Source organism: Onychomys torridus, unplaced genomic scaffold (genome assembly GCF_903995425.1).
Source record: "Onychomys torridus unplaced genomic scaffold, mOncTor1.1, whole genome shotgun sequence".
NCBI lineage: Eukaryota > Metazoa > Chordata > Mammalia > Rodentia > Cricetidae > Onychomys > Onychomys torridus.
Genome location: NW_023412678.1, coordinates 19,649 through 37,324, shown reverse-complemented (window position 1 = coordinate 37,324; position 17,676 = coordinate 19,649). Strand labels below are relative to the sequence as shown.

Below are 17,676 nucleotides of genomic sequence, written 5' to 3'. Positions count from 1 at the left end.
CCAGTCTTTTATATACACTTTCTGTTCTGCTTTCTCATTGGTTATAAACCCAGCCAAATGACCTCCTCGTCACTGCCTGTCTGTACAGACCTCCAGGTCTTCTATGCTTAGTATTGAGATTAAAGGCGTGTGTCGCCATGCTGGCTGTGTCCTTGAATACACAGAGATCCTCCCTGCTCTGCCTCCCAAGTGTTGGAATTAAAGGTGTGTACCACCACCACACAGCTTCTGCTATGGCTTACTCTGACCCCAAGGCAACTTTATTAATATACAAATAAAATCACATTTCAGTACAAATAAAATATCACAATAAAAGTTTATGGGAGATAACAAGCCACATGTTTTCACTCCCCTAAACAATTTTGTTTGACTCAACTGCATCCATGTGCTTGATCACATGTAGGTGTTAATTAAGATTTTAAATACTGAGCAAGATGGAATTTGGTCAGGACCAACATTTGGAAACTTTCCAGGTAAGTGGCCCTGAGGCATGTGTTAGCTGGGCTTATGTAGATAAAATCCATAGGCTACCATATCTTTCCATGAGGCTTTGTTGCTAATTTTGAAGAACTACAACTCCCAGAATCCCACGAAGCTACCTGATAGAGCAGATAGTGTTTACAGGTTTACTTCAGGTCTGACAGTAGGCAAGAGGTACATGAACAGGAAATACATTAGGATGTGTGCTTGCCTCTGATTGGGTGTGGGAATGAGGGGGTGGGGTATGCAGGCAGGAACTGCATCAGGAGATATATTTGCCCCTGACTGGAACTGATGGGAAATATAGTGGCCCTGTGGTTTTAACTTTTTAAGCCTCTGCAAAATGTGACTTGTAGTCAACCATTTCTTGGGAATCCTGGAAGGGACCTGGTCAGAGTCCACCAAGCTGGCCAGTATTAATTAAAGCTTGCTTCAATTTTGAAAAAAAAAAAAAGAAACTGTCCCCAGTTCCCATGGTACCAGTTGAAGACAGGAGGGGTCATGGAGAAGTCACCCAGACTTCTCATGGCTAAAGTGAAGTCTCCTGGGTCAGCTGTGAGATGTCTGCAGTGGTGTAATGGATCCAAGCCTCCTGAGGCTGAACTCAGCAGCAGCCATGGCCACAGTGATCTTGTCAGCTGGGGTGATGTCTAATCTGAGCATCCCTGGGGTGTTCATACAAACAGGATGCCATGATGATGGTCTGACCAGTCATCTATGGGAGTGTCTGTTAATCATCTCCTCCCTGCAGACAACTGGGAACAGGGAAGTATCCTCAAAGCTGTTACTCCAGGTGGTCATGTGACTTACCATGTCTGGTTTCCATTGTTCAAAAGGGAGAAACACAAAGGAGCCCACAAGAAAGACCTCACAGAACCAACATTCTCATCAATGTTTAGTTCAAATCCCCTCAAGGTTAAGGGAACATTGTTGTTGGAATGGGGAGCACACATGGGTTCTAACATGACTACCAGTGTTTGGGATTTGTGTTACCTGACCTGAGCCAGTCAGTTAAAAGAAGTACTAGAGGAAGCCAGGCATGGTGACATATGCCTGTAATCCCAATGATTGACAGTAGAGATAGCAAGATCATGAATTGGAGGCTGTCATTAGTACCTACTGAGTTTGAGGTCAGCCTGGGCTACATAAGATGCTGTCTTAATATCAAACAAGCAGCAAGCTAACCAAAACTCCACAGAGTCAGCAAAGTCATGGAGGCTGGTCATCTGTTACTTCACTTTGTTTGGAGACAGAGAACTTGAAGATGTCAACATTTTTTTCTTTAGATTTACTCAAACAAATTCTGTGAATATTAATAGTTTCATTTAAGCAATATGTAACGTTGAAGAGGAAATTGAGAGTTTCTCAGTTTCTGTGACCTCAAACTCAGTGACATGTGAGGTTCTGTGTATGGCCTTGGCTACCTGCAAAGTTGGGAGACTTCATCCAGAGGAGCAGGAGACTGAGCTGGTCACCCAGCCCTACCCACTGGGCCTGAAGACACTATAGAGTCTCTTCTTGGGGCTCCCCTGGGCAGGGGTGCAGGGAGGTGCTCATGCTGAGGTTGGCAACACATGAGGTTGATGAAGATGATGATGTCATCCTAGGGGAGAAAGAAGAGGTCAGATGGGGGCGGGACAACTGTGCTAATGTAAAGTCTCAGGTGCAGCCTGAGTGTCCTGTCTACACCAGCAGTCACATTTTTCCACCCTCTCTGGCATCTGCTCCACTCTCCTCAGGACCCAGTCTGGACAGGTTTCTCTGGGTCTGTGTGTTGTCATCGTGAAAAAGAATTCAAGGAGTGCTGGGAACCTAGTGTGGCAGGATGGGTGGACAGCCGGACAGTTTTCATCAAAGAGATTATCTGCTGGGTCAGGGCCAACACGGCATGCACTATAGGTTATTTGAAGGAAGTTTCTGGAACTGGATGTTTCAGACAGAAATAGGAAGGGTTGATCCTGTTCTCTGCCACCACTGTCATGGGAAAACACAGCTGGGTATAAAATCAGAGTCTGAGTGCTGGGGACACTGTCAGGAACTGGAGTCTGAAGGGTCACAGAGCCTGGCCTGGAGAGACATTGTTTACTCAGGATGAGAACTGGGTAAACATGTGGTAGCAGATCAACTGTCAAAACTGGGGGCTGGGATCAAGGGCCTGACCATCCTGTCAGTGACCACTGGGTGAATCTTTACAGTGTGAGAAAGAAGAAGCCAGAATGATGAAGGAAGTTACTGGTTACAAGGAGGTGGAGATGGGGAGGTTCTTCCCCCACTCAGTCCTCCACATGAGAAGGGCCAATTGTTATATTCCCATTTTCTCCCATTCTGTCCTGACTCCTGAGCACCCCAGGGTCCCTCACAGGCCTCCTCTCCTGCCTGGTCCCTCTGCTGGTCTCACTTCCTGGAGGGAATCAGGCCATGGCCTGGATCCTGCTTCTGCTGCTGTCAGCTGCATGCCTGCAAGCTGGTGAGTTTGGGGACCTTGTTAGCAGGGACTCTGCCCTAACCACAGGAGGGTCAATGGGGCTGGGAAGAGCAGGCTGTCCTGTGGACAGGGGTCTGCTAGAGAAGCCACCAGTGCTCTGTGTCCCAAGAGAGAGCTCATCCTCAGAGAGGGTCCAGCCCAACCCTTCCTTGTATGTCCTGTCCTGTATGGGAGAGTCGACCATAAGGACAGTCCCTCCCTGTGTCCCACATCTGACTATGAATGATAGCCCAGGAAGCTGGGGTTGCCCTCTCCATACTCTGATCCCCATCCTCCCCAGGTAACTCAGCAAGATCCAACAAAGTAAATGCCTTTGGATTCAACCAACCAGCACGCCTCTCTGGTGTCCAGGGCGGCTCCATCGAGATCCCCTTCTCCTTCTACTTCCCCTGGGAGTTGGCAGAGGATCCACAGATGAGGATTCTCTGGAGATGGAAGCACTTCCATGAGGAATTTATCTACAACTCCAACCCTACCTTTCACACATGAGCATTTCAAGAACCGGCTCATCCTGAACTGGACACAGCCTCAGACATCTGGAGTCCTCAGAATCCTGGACTTGAAGAAGGAGGACCAGACAGTGTACTTCTGCCGAGTTCGTCTGAACACAAAAAAAGGCATGAAGCAGTTTCAGTCGATTCCTGGCACCCAACTCACCATCACTCCTGGTCAGCACATCCCAGGTCAGGCCCTGGTGACCCTGGCTTTCTTGTGCCATAGATGTCATTAGAGATCTTACACTTCTGATCTTTTCATGTGTTCTGTCCCCTCCCCAGAGCTCTGACAACTTCAGCTTTCCTCTTCCCCACAATCATCCACAAGCCTTGGCTGCTCTCTCTGATCTGCCCTCATGTGCCCTCAGATCCACCCCACCCCCAGTCTCAGCTCTTCCCAGATGGCCCAGTCTCCTGCTCCTTTCTCCAAACTGCACTACCGCCCTGCCCACCCCACCCTCATTGACACAAATCCATGTGGATCTGGCCTCTCCAGGACGGAGCAGCCTTCACCTGGTCCTGTGTCAGGGTCTCCGTTAGATCTAGACTTTACACCATATCTCGTGCCTTCCACAGAAGTTGCCTTCTGGCCCGTGTACCCCTCCTCCTTTCTGGGTCCCCCACTTCACCAGTCTCTAGACACATCCCTCACCTCTCCCTGCCCCAGTTTCTTTTCCTCTTCCTCATTTCCCTCTTCCCCCTTCCTCCCCATCCCCATCTTCCCACACAGACCCTCATGTTTTCACCATGATCAGGTTCTCTGGTCACTTCTTCTCCTCCATGGCAGCTGAACTGCAGCTTCCACACAGAGTGCACACAGGCCCAGCCTAGTCTCTGTGTGGACATTACCCCGGCCACCTGTCACCACTGCTGGGCACTCTCATGGTCACTATACAGAGAGACATGGAGACCAGCAGAATTCCACCTCTGCCCAAGGTCATGCTGGTGAGGAACAGGCCCTGAAACATCTATCAACCTCCAAACATCTATCAACCAGCAGACACATGGCCTCTGTGGAGTTCACACTGTTGCCTGCCTGCTTTCTATCTTGATTTTGTGGAGTATGTATATATTGTGTAAGCATGCATGTGTGTGTGTGTGTGTTTGTGTGTGTGTTGTGAGTGGGTGGACTATTTAATTTTTGTGCTTGGGAAGGTCAGAGGTGGATGGACATTGGGGTTCCTCCTCTGATTAGACCCACCTTATTCCCATGAGGCAGGGTCTCTCACTGAACCTGGAGCTAGGCTGATGGGCTGTGAAGCCCCATTGATCCTCTTCTCCCATCTCCCACAGTGTTGTGGTTACAGGTGCTCACGAGGTCTGTCTTACAAATAAGGTGTATGACATCTGAAAAAGGAATACCCAAGGTTAACCTCTGACACACACACAAACACACACACACACACACACAAAAGCACACACACATTCATGCACCATTGTGTGTGCAAAAATTTAATTAAAATACATATTTAGAAAATAAATATAAAATTAATAGTCAAATAATAATCATCATTAATTACATTGCCAATTCTCAGCAGTGCCAGTGATAAATCGATTTGGTCCTTCCAAGTTAGACCAACCCACCACCCCCTGGCAAACCACAGCTCATCTTAACCCTGTGCTGGTTCAGGATAAACTCCACAGCCCAGAACTGACCAGGCACCTTACCTCTGCATTTTCTGTGTCTCCTACATGTTTCCTAATTGGCTGTGTTCTTCCAGTATACTCCCACTTCCTCCTTCCTAATGTCTCTAGCCTTTGGGATAATCTATTAGGTGCTTGTAGAACAATCAATATAAGACAGCCATGCCTTTCTCTGCTTTAGGCAGACACACCATGTTTTCTTCTTTTAGCTAGACTTCAGATGGTCCTCAAGGCCACATGCACACTAGACAAGGGCTCTGCCATTGAGTCACTCCTCATTCCACTATGAATTCTTGCATCAGTATTTTTATCAGCATTTTAAAAATTAATTCATTAACTGAGTATTCCTGCCCAATGTTTTAAAAATATTAAAACTAATGATAAAAAAATTTCTTTTTTTTTTCCATTTCTTTAAGCCAGGGTCTCATGTGTCCATGCTGGTCTCAAATTGCTATATAATCTAAGATGGCCTTGAACTCTTTCCCAAGAGCTGGGACCAAAATGGCATTTCACCACTCCTGTGTCCAGTGCTTGAGATGGACTCAGGGCCTCAGGCATGCTAGGCAAGCACTCCACCACTGAGCTGCAGCCACAGACTCAGAAAAAATGTTTCATCCAGGCAAAATATCCTCATTTAGGGCAAAGATATCACCTGGGGAAATATTTGCAACAAGTATTGAAAAGAACCCTGGGATTGACTTATTAATTCTCTTTCTGTAATTTCATATTTGTAGGTAATTCAATAGTACTCTCCTTTGCCCGTTTTCTCTTTCAGGTCTAAGCAAAAAGACCCCTAGTTAAAGATTTCTCTGTCTCTCTGTCTCTCTGTCTCTCTTCCTATGTTTCCTTTGATGGGTCTTTGGGTCTTTCTCTGGGCTGAACTCACAAACTGGGCTAGGACAGCTGGCAGTGATCCCCAGGGATCTGTCTATTTTCCCCTTGAAGTGCTGGGATTACAAGTGCATGGCAACACACACAGGTCCCTGGGTTTGCTAGGAAGAGGAAGGGTTGAGTCAGGAATCCTCAGGCAGATGCAGAGGAAGCAAGATGAGACTTCCCTACTGAGAAAAGCTACCAAGTTAAACATAGATAATAATTATGGGTTAATTTAAGTGTAAGAGCCAGTTAGTAATAAGCCTGAGCTACCAGTGGAGCCTTTATATAATATATTTATATATAACATATATTAATTATATAATAAGTCTCTGGGTGGTAATTTGGAAAGCAGGTGCCCTGTATTTGGGTTTTGCTGAAGGGACAGAAACTTCCACTTACACCAAAGCCCCACGCTGCTCTTCCACAGAAAGTGCCCGACCCCTGTGATGGCATCATGGCTTCAGGGTACAGTCACTGCTGTTGGGGGAATGGAGGTGGCAGGAGACAGATTGTACCATCCTGGAGAGAAATCATCCCACATCAAGTCCCTATGGGGATTCAACAGAGGACTTGAGGGATTCAGGGGCAGAAGGTTTCCTAGTTCAAGGTTTTTTTTTGCTGTGAAAAACTCCATGAGCACAAAACTTAGGGAGGAAATGTTCATTTGGCTTCCACAACCCAATTACATTCAAGACTGACTTCCTTTGTCTCCTCCCAGCCCCCAAGACCACCTCTGCAAGCCCCACCACTGCAACTTCTGCACTCACCAGAACTGCCCTCACAGCCACAGAAGGGAAGATGAACAGGAAGAAAGAGAGCCTGGGTCTGGGAACCACAGTTGGGTTGACAGTGGCTGCTGCTGTACTCCTGGCTGGGGTTTTGGGATTGATGGTGTTCCTCAGGTGGAGGAGAAGGAAAGGTAAGTGGTCCACACTGCACCCCATCATACTTCCTGAGTGTTTCCATACAGCAGTCCTACACCAGAGTCCTGGAAGGGGATTGATGACAGGGCAGATGCCAGGGCTCAGGGATGGCTGAGTCAGGAAAGTGCTTGAGTCCTGCAGGGACTTTGTCCTCTAACCCACCCATAACATGGTATGTACACACACACACACACACACACACACACACACACACACACACACACTCACAGTGAATAAATGAATCTAACACAATTAAAAATGAAAACAATGACAGCCGATGGTGATCCACACATCTGTAATTGGGCACAGCTGATGGTGATCCACACATCTGTAAGTCTGCCTGGGAGGTGGAGGCAGGAGGATCTGGAGGTCAAGGCTAGCCTGGCTTATATGAGAATTTATCTCAACGCTCCACCATCCACGTAATAGCCAGGAAGGTCTGGGAGTCAGTTAGAGGACTCTCTCTGGCCTCCAGCAAAGGGAAACCATCTCAGGAATTCTTGAGCAGTGTGGTGCTGGAGGAGCAGGCAGGAGATGATCAGAGGGAACCTGGTAAATCAGGTCCCCAAGCCTCTGATACCAGAGGACAAATGGAGTGGCCACCTCAGCACCCTGCTATGGTGACATCTGTGTGTGTAAAAGGTCTCAGATGGGGATTCAAGAGGGTCACTGAGACAGATTACGGGAAGGAAGGAGTTTACTATGAGTTATCAATGCCATGGGCAGACAGAAAGGTAGATAACAACATGGGAGGTGGCTTTAAGGAGATTGCAGTCTCCACCCACACGGCAGGGGCTCCAAAGCAGAAATGGGGTTCTTTTTATATCCTTCTGAGGATACTGGTGGTTTCACTATGAACCAGGAAGGAGACAGGAAAGGGAACAGGATGTGTGGAAACTAATACCGTCTTTGAACAAAATCACTGCCCAGGTGAGAAACCCAGGACCTGGATGGCACCAGGTCAGCTGGAGAGAACTCAGTGTCTGGGCAGTGTCTCTGTGAGAGGTAAAGGGCGATGCTGTGGCCTGAGCAGCAGCTGGATTCTGACAGTACAGTCTTAGGGTGCAGAGAACAGACTGGAGGGGGGCCAGGCTGTGTCACTTCGCCACACTGGATCTGCACATGGGGATGAATGGCCAGAACCAGGAAACTGTCAAGGGAAAAGCTTTCAGACTTTGTGATTAGCATGGTGTGGTAGTGTGTGTCTGTAACTCCAGTGTGTGGAAGGGGCAGGCAGGAGGATCAGTAGTTCAAAGTCATCCTTAGGTGCAGAAGACCTCAAATAAACACTCAGTGATTAGATGGAGGACACGGGGACCAGAGAACAGGAACAAGTCTAAGTGTGTTAAGAAACACTCTGATGAAACAACCAAGCCATGAAAGACGAAGTGTGTTTGAGTGTGTGTAATGGCCGTTACTTTTCCATTTCGGTGATAAAATATCACGATCAAAAGTAACTTGTGGAAGGAAGGTTAATAGTGGTGGGCAGCTGAAGCAGGACACTGAAAAGTCACAACTTCAACACATGCAGAGAACACAGGGAAAGAGCTGGAACTGACTGAGGCAATATATTCTCAAACACAACCCAGTGAGACATGTACCTCTTCTGGAATCTGAACCTCCTAAATCGTCCATAACCTCCCCAATACAACCAAGATTTCAAACAGGTTAGACTGTGGTGAAGATTTTTCACCCACACACGCACAGGTGTGTGCTGACCAGCTGAGTTGGGGTACAGTTGAAGTGCCTGAGTGGATCTGACAGAGGTGTGAAAAGAACCAAGAACAAGAAAGAAAAGTGTGCTTATAAGTCAAAAGAGAAAACACAGAGAGATGGGTCAAGAGTCAGAGCACTGGCTGCTCGGGCAGAGACCCTGAGTTCTGCTCCAGCACCCACATCAGGCAGTTGACAACCGCCTGTAACTCAGGCTGCAGGCCTGTCTGAAGCCTCTCCTGAATCCCAGAGGCATCTACACTCATGTGCACATACATTTAAAATTCTAGGAACAAAACAATAACAAAAAACTTTAAAAGCTACAGTCGCTAAATAAATATATGAATAATAGATTTTACTATAGAAATACAGCAGCTCTCAGAGGTTAAAGGAGTCAGTGTCCAAGGCCGGGAGCCACCTGGTGGAGGAAATCCACTACTGCAGTCTCCCGCTGACCTCCATACACACTGGCACACCTACCACATAATAAATAAGTGGCAAGAAACTGTAGTCATTAAAACAGCATAGTGTCCAGCAAGACAAATAGACCAGTAGAGTAGATGTATTCCAGAAAGAGGCGGTCTCTAGAGGCACAGAAGGAAGGCATGTGAATGCAGAGTAGATGAGCAGGTGTGGAGTGAGGGGAACTCAGGGTTGGTGAAGGAAGCAAAGGAGACAGGGGTGAGGTCTGGACCCAGCAGAGATCTGGTGAGGCTTGTTGTGTGGGACCACAGCCCAGCAGAGGGAGCTCAGGCTCTTCTCTGACTGCCTGGGGCAGGTTCTCTGCTCCCCCATCCTCTGAAGGTGGTCTGAACACAGAGGACCTCTGAGAAGGATGATGGAGGATCAGCACTGATGTCACACTGACACTGTTTCTCCCCACAGGACAGAAGACCAAAGCCGAAACCCCAGCCAGGTGAGCGCCATCCGGGTCCTCTACAGGAGCAGCCAAGCTCTTAACTACTGAACCATCTCTCCAGCCCCTCAAATAACATGAGAGAGAGGGGGGTGGAGAGGGAGGAAGGGAGAGAGGGAGGGAGGGAGGGAGGGAGGGAGGGAGAGAGAGAGAGAGAGAGGGAGAGACGGAGAGACAGAGAGAGACAGAGACAGAGAGAGAGACACAGAGAGAACCACACCCAGGACCCTTCACATCTCCCTAACCACTGACTCATCCTGTCTGCTCCCTCCTTGTCCCCTATGACATTTTGCTCCTCAGGGCACCAGATTCTCACTGACAAGGAGCGCAGAGGGCTCAGGAGTCTCCTTCCCAGAACAACAACACCTTCAGCGCTCAGACTTTCTCCTCTCTCCTTCCATTTCCGGGGCTTCCCTCTCTGTCTCTGTTTCCTCTCAGCCTTGAACATCTGCCTCGATTCAACAGCTCTCCATTCTTCCCTTTCTTCTGTCTTTCTCTATGGTCAGTGAGCCCGCTCCCCCAGAATCCTTTGTTCCAGATCGTCCACATCTCTTACCCTTTTCTCTCCACCTCCCAATCTCTCTGCCCTTCTCTCCTGACTCTTCTTCTCCCTACTGTACATGGCCTGCTCTGACCCTTCCTTTTCCAGCCCCTCTGTTCTGAGAAAGGATCACATTAAGCCCGGGCTGGCCTGGAACTAACTCTGTAGCCAAGGAAGACCTTGAACTCCTGAACCTTTTGCCTCCACCTCCCAACTGTTAGAATGACAGGCATCATACAACACCCAGTGTATGAGGTGCTGGGATGGAACCCAGGGCCTTGTGCATATAACTCAAGCATCTGCTAGCAACACTGCATCCCAGCTTCTTCCTCTCCCTGTGGCTTCCTTGGCCAGATGCTCTTCCTCCAGTCTTGTTGACGCACTTCAGGCTGTTTGGGGGTTTGCTTTGTTTTGTGCAGACAGAGTCTTGCACTGGTCTGGAACTCACTAATTAGACCAGGTTGGTTGGCCAGTGAACACCCGGAGTCCCCTGTCTCCACCTGCTCAGTACTGACATTACAAGCATTCACCACCATGCCCAGTTGTGTGTGTTTTCTAACATGTTCCTATGTGTGTACATGTGCAGGTGCACATCCACATGTGTGGACGCCAGAGATCAATGGAGAGTCTGTCAGTTCCTCTCTGTTCTATTTGTCTTCCCGCATGTATAGTGTGTATGTGTGTGTGTGTGTGTGTGTGTGTGTGTGTGTTCACTTGTGAACGTGTGTGGAGGTAGAGGTCTATGTAGTGACTCCCCTCAGTTTCTTGCACCTCAATTCAATATTTATTTTGAGTCAGGGTCTCTCCCTAACCTGAAGCTCAACAGTTGGTCTAGACTGCCCAGACAATGAGCTTCAGGGATCCTCCTTTCTCCATCCACTCTCCAGGCATATTGTGTCCAGCATTTTCACACGAGTCCTTGGGGATCTAAATGTGTGTCTTCAGGTTGGTGAAGCTGGCACTTTGCCAACTGAACCATCTCTACAGCCCTCCACCTTATCTTTTGAGACAGGGTCTTTCACTGAATCTAGAGCTCATCTGTTAGTCCTGGCCAGTGAACGCCAGGGATTTATCTGCCTGTCTCTGCTTCTCCAGCATCCAGATTTCTGTGGTGATGGGTCTGCAATTTGACTTCATGCTTATGTGACACTTACTTTACTAACTGAGCCATCTCTGCAGCCCAGGACCTCATGTCTTAACCCTTTCCTGTCCAGATTCTAATATGTTGTCCATTTGTTCCTTGCAGGGACCTCATTGAAAACACTGAGGATGTTGAACCTGAAGGTAAATTCTGCCAGCTTCCAGTTTCCCCACCAGGGTCTGTCTCTTCTCCCAAGACCCCACACTTACATAAGCACCCCTCAGTATTTCCACCTTTCCCTCCTTCACCCTGTTCCTCCATGTAACCGAGGTCCTCACCTCACTGTTGGAACTCCCAGCCTCCTGTCTCCCTCCCTGTCACAGCTTGACTTCAGTACTCTGTGTTCCTTTTTCTGTAGGACAGTATGTGGACCCCAAAGAGAACCCCAAGGTAAGCCACTCAGACTCAGGCCTGAAGGAAGTTAAAGGGGTGTTGAAGAAGGAGACAGCATTCAGGAGGCAGAGCCAGGTGGATCTCTGTGAGATCAGGCCAGCCTGGGCTACAGAGTGAGTTCCAGGAAAGGCGCAAAGCTACACAGAAAAACCCTGTCTCAAAAAACCACACACACAAAAAAAAAATAGGTGAAAGCTCCTTCAGGACAATACCTGAGGTCCCCTTGCCTGTGGGCAAGGCTTTCCTGAGGGAATCATCTCTCAAGATCCCTTGCATCCCTCTCATAACAAATTTCTACAAACATCCCCTATACCATCCATACATGTGTGCACACATGCAAATGTACACACTGATGAAAAATAAATTTAAAAATATGGAAATACTAAAATATGTGAGGATATTTGATTAAGGAAAAAATTTTTGCATAAGGGAAAATGTTATACAGGAAGTCCTTACAATACAAAATATTCTAACTATTCAGTGCAATTATCAATTGAATTTTCTAAAGATAAATGATTTGTCTTCTAAAATTAACAAGGATTCTAAGAAAAAAACATGGGGACATAGTAGGGACCAGGAAAGCTGTCCTCTGATTGGCTGTGCTGTGCAGAAGAACAGCTCAGGACCAGCCTCAGGTCCTGGTGACTCTCAGAGCTGTCCCTGAATGTCTGCTGCAGAGCTGTTTGCTGCCCTGGGCCCCTGATGCTGTCTGAACACAGAGAACAGCTGAGAGGCAGATGGAGGGTGAGCATGGCTGCCACAGTGACTCTGTTTCTTCTCCTACAGGCCAGCAGACTCAAGATGACCCCAGCCAGGGGAGAGCCAGTCATCCCAAGGAGCAGCTGAGGGCGGTGTGGGGAAGTTAGTTATGAGAGGCATCCATGGGAGCAGAGAGATGATTTGGTCAGAAGAGCCTTGAGCACAGGCAGAGGGACCTGAGCTTGAACTGGAAAACCCTCATTAGAAGCCAGTGGGGTGGCAGGAATTGTAATCTCCTTGATGGACAAGAAAGAGCCTTTGAAACATGGGGCTGTCTGTCCACATACTGCAGTTCAAAGCCAGTGAGAAGCTATATCATTTTTTCTAAAAGTCAATTCCCCAAGATTAAAAATCATGGTATTAACATTTTCAACATTTTTAAAAAAATATTTTATTCCTTTTGCAGACCAACCATAGAACCCCCTATGATCCCTCACCCTGTTCCCACTACTCCGTAAAATTCCCACACCCACCCCTCATTCCCTCCTCTACAAGGGTAAGTTCTCCCATGGGGTGACAGCAAAGCCTGGTACATTCAGGTGAGACAGAACCAAGCCCCTCCCCCATTCTCAGGGTGAGCAGGTGAACAACCACAGTAATGAGACAGACCCAGCCACACAATCGTCTCCGGGATGCAGAGGGTCTAGTTTGGTCCCATGCAGGTTCCACAGCGGTCAATCTAAAGTTCGTTTTTATATTAGTTTCTAAGAACAAAAAAATGTGTCAGCCAGTAAGATAGCTCATTGGGAAAACGTGCCTGCTACCTAGCCCAATAACCTTGGTTCGATTTCTAGGGACCCAAATGGTACAAGAAGAAAACCGATTCTGGAAAATGTCCTCTTCCTCTCAGGGTCACCCACAGGCACCTGCTGAGACATTGTCTGTTAGTCCCCAGCTAACAGCTTCCAGGGGCCTGGGTCTCTCACCAGGGAGGTCACTTTACATCATGGGGTGGTCACACATGCAGCATCTCCCTACTTCCCTGTCTCCTGCCTGGGAATCAGGGAGCATGTCTGCAGTCTTGTGTGTGAAACATCCTGTCCTTGGACAGATACAAGAAGAGAACCCCCACTTCTGCCATGTGGGCTCTGATTTCCTCCCATCAGAACACATGTCAATTTGTCTGTCTCTGGTCCTGACAGCCCTACTGTGCTGTTTTCTGTGTCTATGGAGTTAATAACACTTTTAATAAATATCCTACTACCATCAATCCATCTCAGTGTCTCTCTTGACCACCAATGTGAGACCTCTTAGAGAGTGACATATTGTGTCCAGGACAAGGGACACAGAGAGAGGCAGGGACCATTGTCCACACTCAGAACCCTGGTTCCTCTTCCCTTTCTCCCTGGACACTGACATCTCAGCCACAGTCCCAACCCCTCCAGGCTCCTCCTCAGGTGACAGACCATGGCTTGACTGGATCCCATGTTGGGCTTCCTTTCTTCACAAGCCAATCTAGTCTAGGATGTTGGCATATGCCTGTAATCCCAACCACAGACAGGTAGTGATGGGAAGATCATGAAATGGAGGCTCTGATTAGCTCCTATTGAGCCTGAGGGCAGCCTGGGCTACATGAGATCCTGTCTTGAAACAAACAAACAACAAGGTCAACAGGAACTCTAAACAGTACAGAGCAGTCCTGGAGGCAGGTCATCCATTTGTTCGCTTTCAGATGGAGACAGAGAACTTGAAGATGTCACCATTTCTCTATTTGGACTCAGTTAGACGAATTTTGTGACCATAAATAGTTGTTTGGGTTTGTTGTTGTTGTTGTTGTATTTTGGTATTTTGGGTTTTTTTATGGAACGTATATAACGGTGAAGAAGGAACTGTGTGTTTCTCAGTTTCTGTGACCTCCACTCGATGATTCATGAGTTTCTGTTCCTGGCCTTGTGCATCAGCAGAAGCTGGGAGATTTCATACCAGAAGTAGGTGACTGACGTGATCACCCAGCCCCACTCACTGGGTCTTTAGGACACAGTATAGAGTCTCTTCTTGAGGGTCCCTGGGCAGGGGTGCAGGGAGGTGCTCATGCTGAGGATGGGCAGCATATGAGGGAGATGAAGATGATGATGTCATCCTAGGGGAGAAAGAAGAGGTCAGATGGGGACAGGACAACTGTGTTAATGAAAAGTCTCATGTGCAGCCTGAGTTTCCTGTCGACACCACCAACCACCATCCTTCTGCCCTCTCTAGCATCTCCTCCACTCTCCTCAGGACCCAGTCTGGACATATGACAATGGGATTTCATCTAGTGTCTGTATGTTGTCCCTGGGGGAAAGAAATCAAGGAATGGGAGAGTAGGTGGTATGACAGGAAAGACAGACAGATGGGCAGTATTCATCAATGATGTTATCTGATGGGTCAGTGCTCACAGAACTTGTACTGTGGGTTACTTGAGGGAAGTTTCTGGAATTGGATTTTTCAGACAGAAATAGGAAGTGTTGAGCCTGTTCTCTGCATCGCTATCATGGGAAAACACAGCTGGGTATAAAATTAGAGTCTGAACGCTGGGGACACTGTCAGGAACTGGAGTCTGAAGGGTCACATGCCTGGAGACCATGTTTACTCAGGATGAGGACTGGGTAAACATGTGGTGGCAGACCGGCTGTGAAAGATGCCTTGTGTGATTTGTAGGGGTCTTTGTGCAAGTGCATGTGTGGGCAAGTAATGTATGCTCATGTAAGTGGAAGCCAGAGGACAAGCTCAGGCATTGCTAATCAGGATACCATCCACCACTGTTTATTAATTTTTTTTGTAGGTTTTCGCTTCTTTGTTTGTTTTATTGATTTGGGGGTTTTGTTTGTTTTTATTTAGTTTTTAGATAAGATGTCACTACATAGCCCTTGCTGGCCTGGAATGGAACATATAGACCAGGATAGCCTCAAACTCACAGAGATCCAATGGCCTCTCCCTCTTCCTCCTGAATGCTAGAATTAAAGACACACACCATCCTGCCTAGCCTACCTTTGGTTGTAAGAGTTTAAATTATATTTACTTATTTATTCTGTGGAGTAAGGACACACATGTTATAATCTGTGCAGCTGCCATGCCTTAACACTGCAGTCTGACACTCCCCATGGTCACATGTGTGCAGAAACCCCATGTGTGCACACCAAAACTCCAGATGTTCTTCCACAGAAAGTGCCCCTCCCCTGTATAAGCATCATGGCTGCAGAGCCCAGTCACTACTATTGGGGAAAAGGAGTTGGTATTGCAGGAGACCACAACCTGGGACTAAGGATCCAGCAGGGGGCAGCAGTGAGGCTGAGCACAAGGAGCATTGGGTTCTTACAGAACCCATTAGGGCCTGTTGTGTAATAATGCTGGGGTCTAACACCTGATATATGGCAGCCTCATCAGATCCAGCCCTTCCTTCAGAGACATAGCAATACAGTGACCTAGTTCACAACCCCCCAGACAGTAAGGCAAGGTCAGCAGAAGCCTGAAGGTGAGTAGTCAAGACCAGGAGAGCCCCTTCTAAGACCTCCCTATAGATAAAGACAAGGTTCATTTGGTAGAGTGCTTACCTGCACACAACCCTGGGTTCTATCTCCAGGAGGACATATAGGGGCACAAAGGGGCACACATGTCACCCCAGCACTTGGAAGGACAGAGAGGAGAATTTGTAGGAGTTCAAGGTTATCTTTGGCTACATAACAAGTTCAAGGTCCAGCCTGAGATATATGAGACCTCATTCAATAACGGGGGTGGGGGGGTTCTGGTAGGTACAATAGACCCATTCTTTCTCCTTACTAACCATTTGATACAAACTCATCCCAAAGATTCTGTGCATCTGTGTCTCCAAGGGCAGCATGGATGGACACAGAAGTGAGTCCATGTGCTGATGACAGTGAGGCCATGAGTGTTTGTGCCTGGCTCAGGTCTAGGGATCTGAGAACCATGGGAACTGTGGGGACTGTGAGGAAGGCAGAGACAGCAGATGTGACAGAGGCGGCTGCACAGCCACCTGCAGGGAAGCATGGAGAAGGCAGTCAATGCAGGAACCTAAGGAAATGGGAAGTTGCCTCCGCACATGTCACTCAAGGAGAATGATGCCACTTCCTCTGGTACACTCTTGTCTTCCATGGAACTCATGGAACCCTGTCATGGGGAAGGGTAGGATGTCCCTCCTACAGAACCAGCCCTGAGGTCACCTCGGCCTCTGCCCCCACCTCTTACACCACCACCCTGGTCATGGGGCAGTATGTCCACTGTCAGAGATGTCCCAGGCAACAGGTCATGACTGAAACATTGCTGCTCGAGGCTTCTTTGAACACTTCATCCAAAGAAGGTTTTAGAACAGCCACAGCTAGAAGGAGTCACTCAAGTGCTTTGTGAGTACAGACTCCTGGGAGCCCAGCAGCAGATCTATCAATGTTGAGGGGATTTCACTGAGCACGCAGACTGAAGTCTGTGCAGATTGGGGGACTACAAGTACTTGATTGGATGAAGTCCAGTCAACCTGCCATGTAGCAGTCATGTGATGTGTGCCAGGGCTTCTCTGATCCTTGGCATCTGAGGTGTGTGAAGGTTGATGGGAGGGAGAAAGTCTCCTTCAGAAGCTGGAGTAGCTTTGGAGTCACTGTCTAGGGAAGGGAGACGATCACCCAGGAAGCCCAGGGTAGTTACAGACTCGGCAGCAGCGAGCAGGCTAGGGTGAGAGTGTCCACTGGGCCTTGGCTCTGCCGGGTGCTGTGAAGAGTCCCTGAAGGACAAGAAGAGGACAAAGAGCAGATGGTGGTGGGGACACCGAGCTAGGGCTGGGGACGGAATGTGTTTCCTCATCACCTCCATCCTCGCTGAGTCTAAAGTGAGCAGAAACTGACTGCTTCTGTGCCTGAGGTTATGAGAGAGAGTGTGTGACAGAGAGAGACAGACAAGACAACCAGCATGTTGGAATACACAATGAGAAACAGATGAGGAGGGGGAGGGCAGGAGTGGAGGAAATCTGGAGGTGAGGAAACAGTGATTACAGGCCACATGGAAATGGACAAGACCAGAGGTCAAGGAGGAAGAGAGGAGATCCCAGCATGGAGAGGTCATTTCCATACCTTCATCTCCAAAATGGGGGCTGGGCTCAAGTGCACAGCCATCCTGTCAGTGACCACAGGGTGGATCTTCTTCAGTTTGGGAAAGGAGAAGCCAGAATTATGAAGGAAGTTGCTGGTCACAAGGAGGTGGAGATGGCGAGGTCCTGCCCCTCTCTGTCCTCACATGAGAAGGCCCAAGGGTTATATTCCACTTTACTCCGATTCTCTCCTGACTCATGAGCACCCCAGGGTCCCTCACAGGGCTACTATCCTGCCTG

The 17,676-nt window shown here is 48.2% G+C and overlaps 1 protein-coding gene and 1 long non-coding RNA gene across 2 annotated transcripts; both read left to right on the top strand.

The window, feature by feature from the left end:
• Positions 1 to 2,865: 2,865 nt before the first annotated feature.
• Positions 2,866 to 3,749, top strand: LOC118575753 (paired immunoglobulin-like type 2 receptor beta-2). Its single transcript, XM_036176167.1, is given in 4 exon segments — positions 2,866 to 2,947; positions 3,246 to 3,433; positions 3,435 to 3,648; positions 3,742 to 3,749. Coding segments are annotated over 4 exon segments (459 nt in total). The 5' UTR covers positions 2,866 to 2,898.
• Positions 3,750 to 6,815: 3,066 nt separating this feature from the next.
• LOC118575761 lies at positions 6,816 to 11,619 on the top strand. Its single transcript, XR_004943883.1, has 4 exons — positions 6,816 to 6,898; positions 9,501 to 9,531; positions 11,319 to 11,356; positions 11,572 to 11,619. It is a non-coding gene; the product is annotated as an uncharacterized LOC118575761 (long non-coding RNA).
• Positions 11,620 to 17,676: the final 6,057 nt, after the last annotated feature.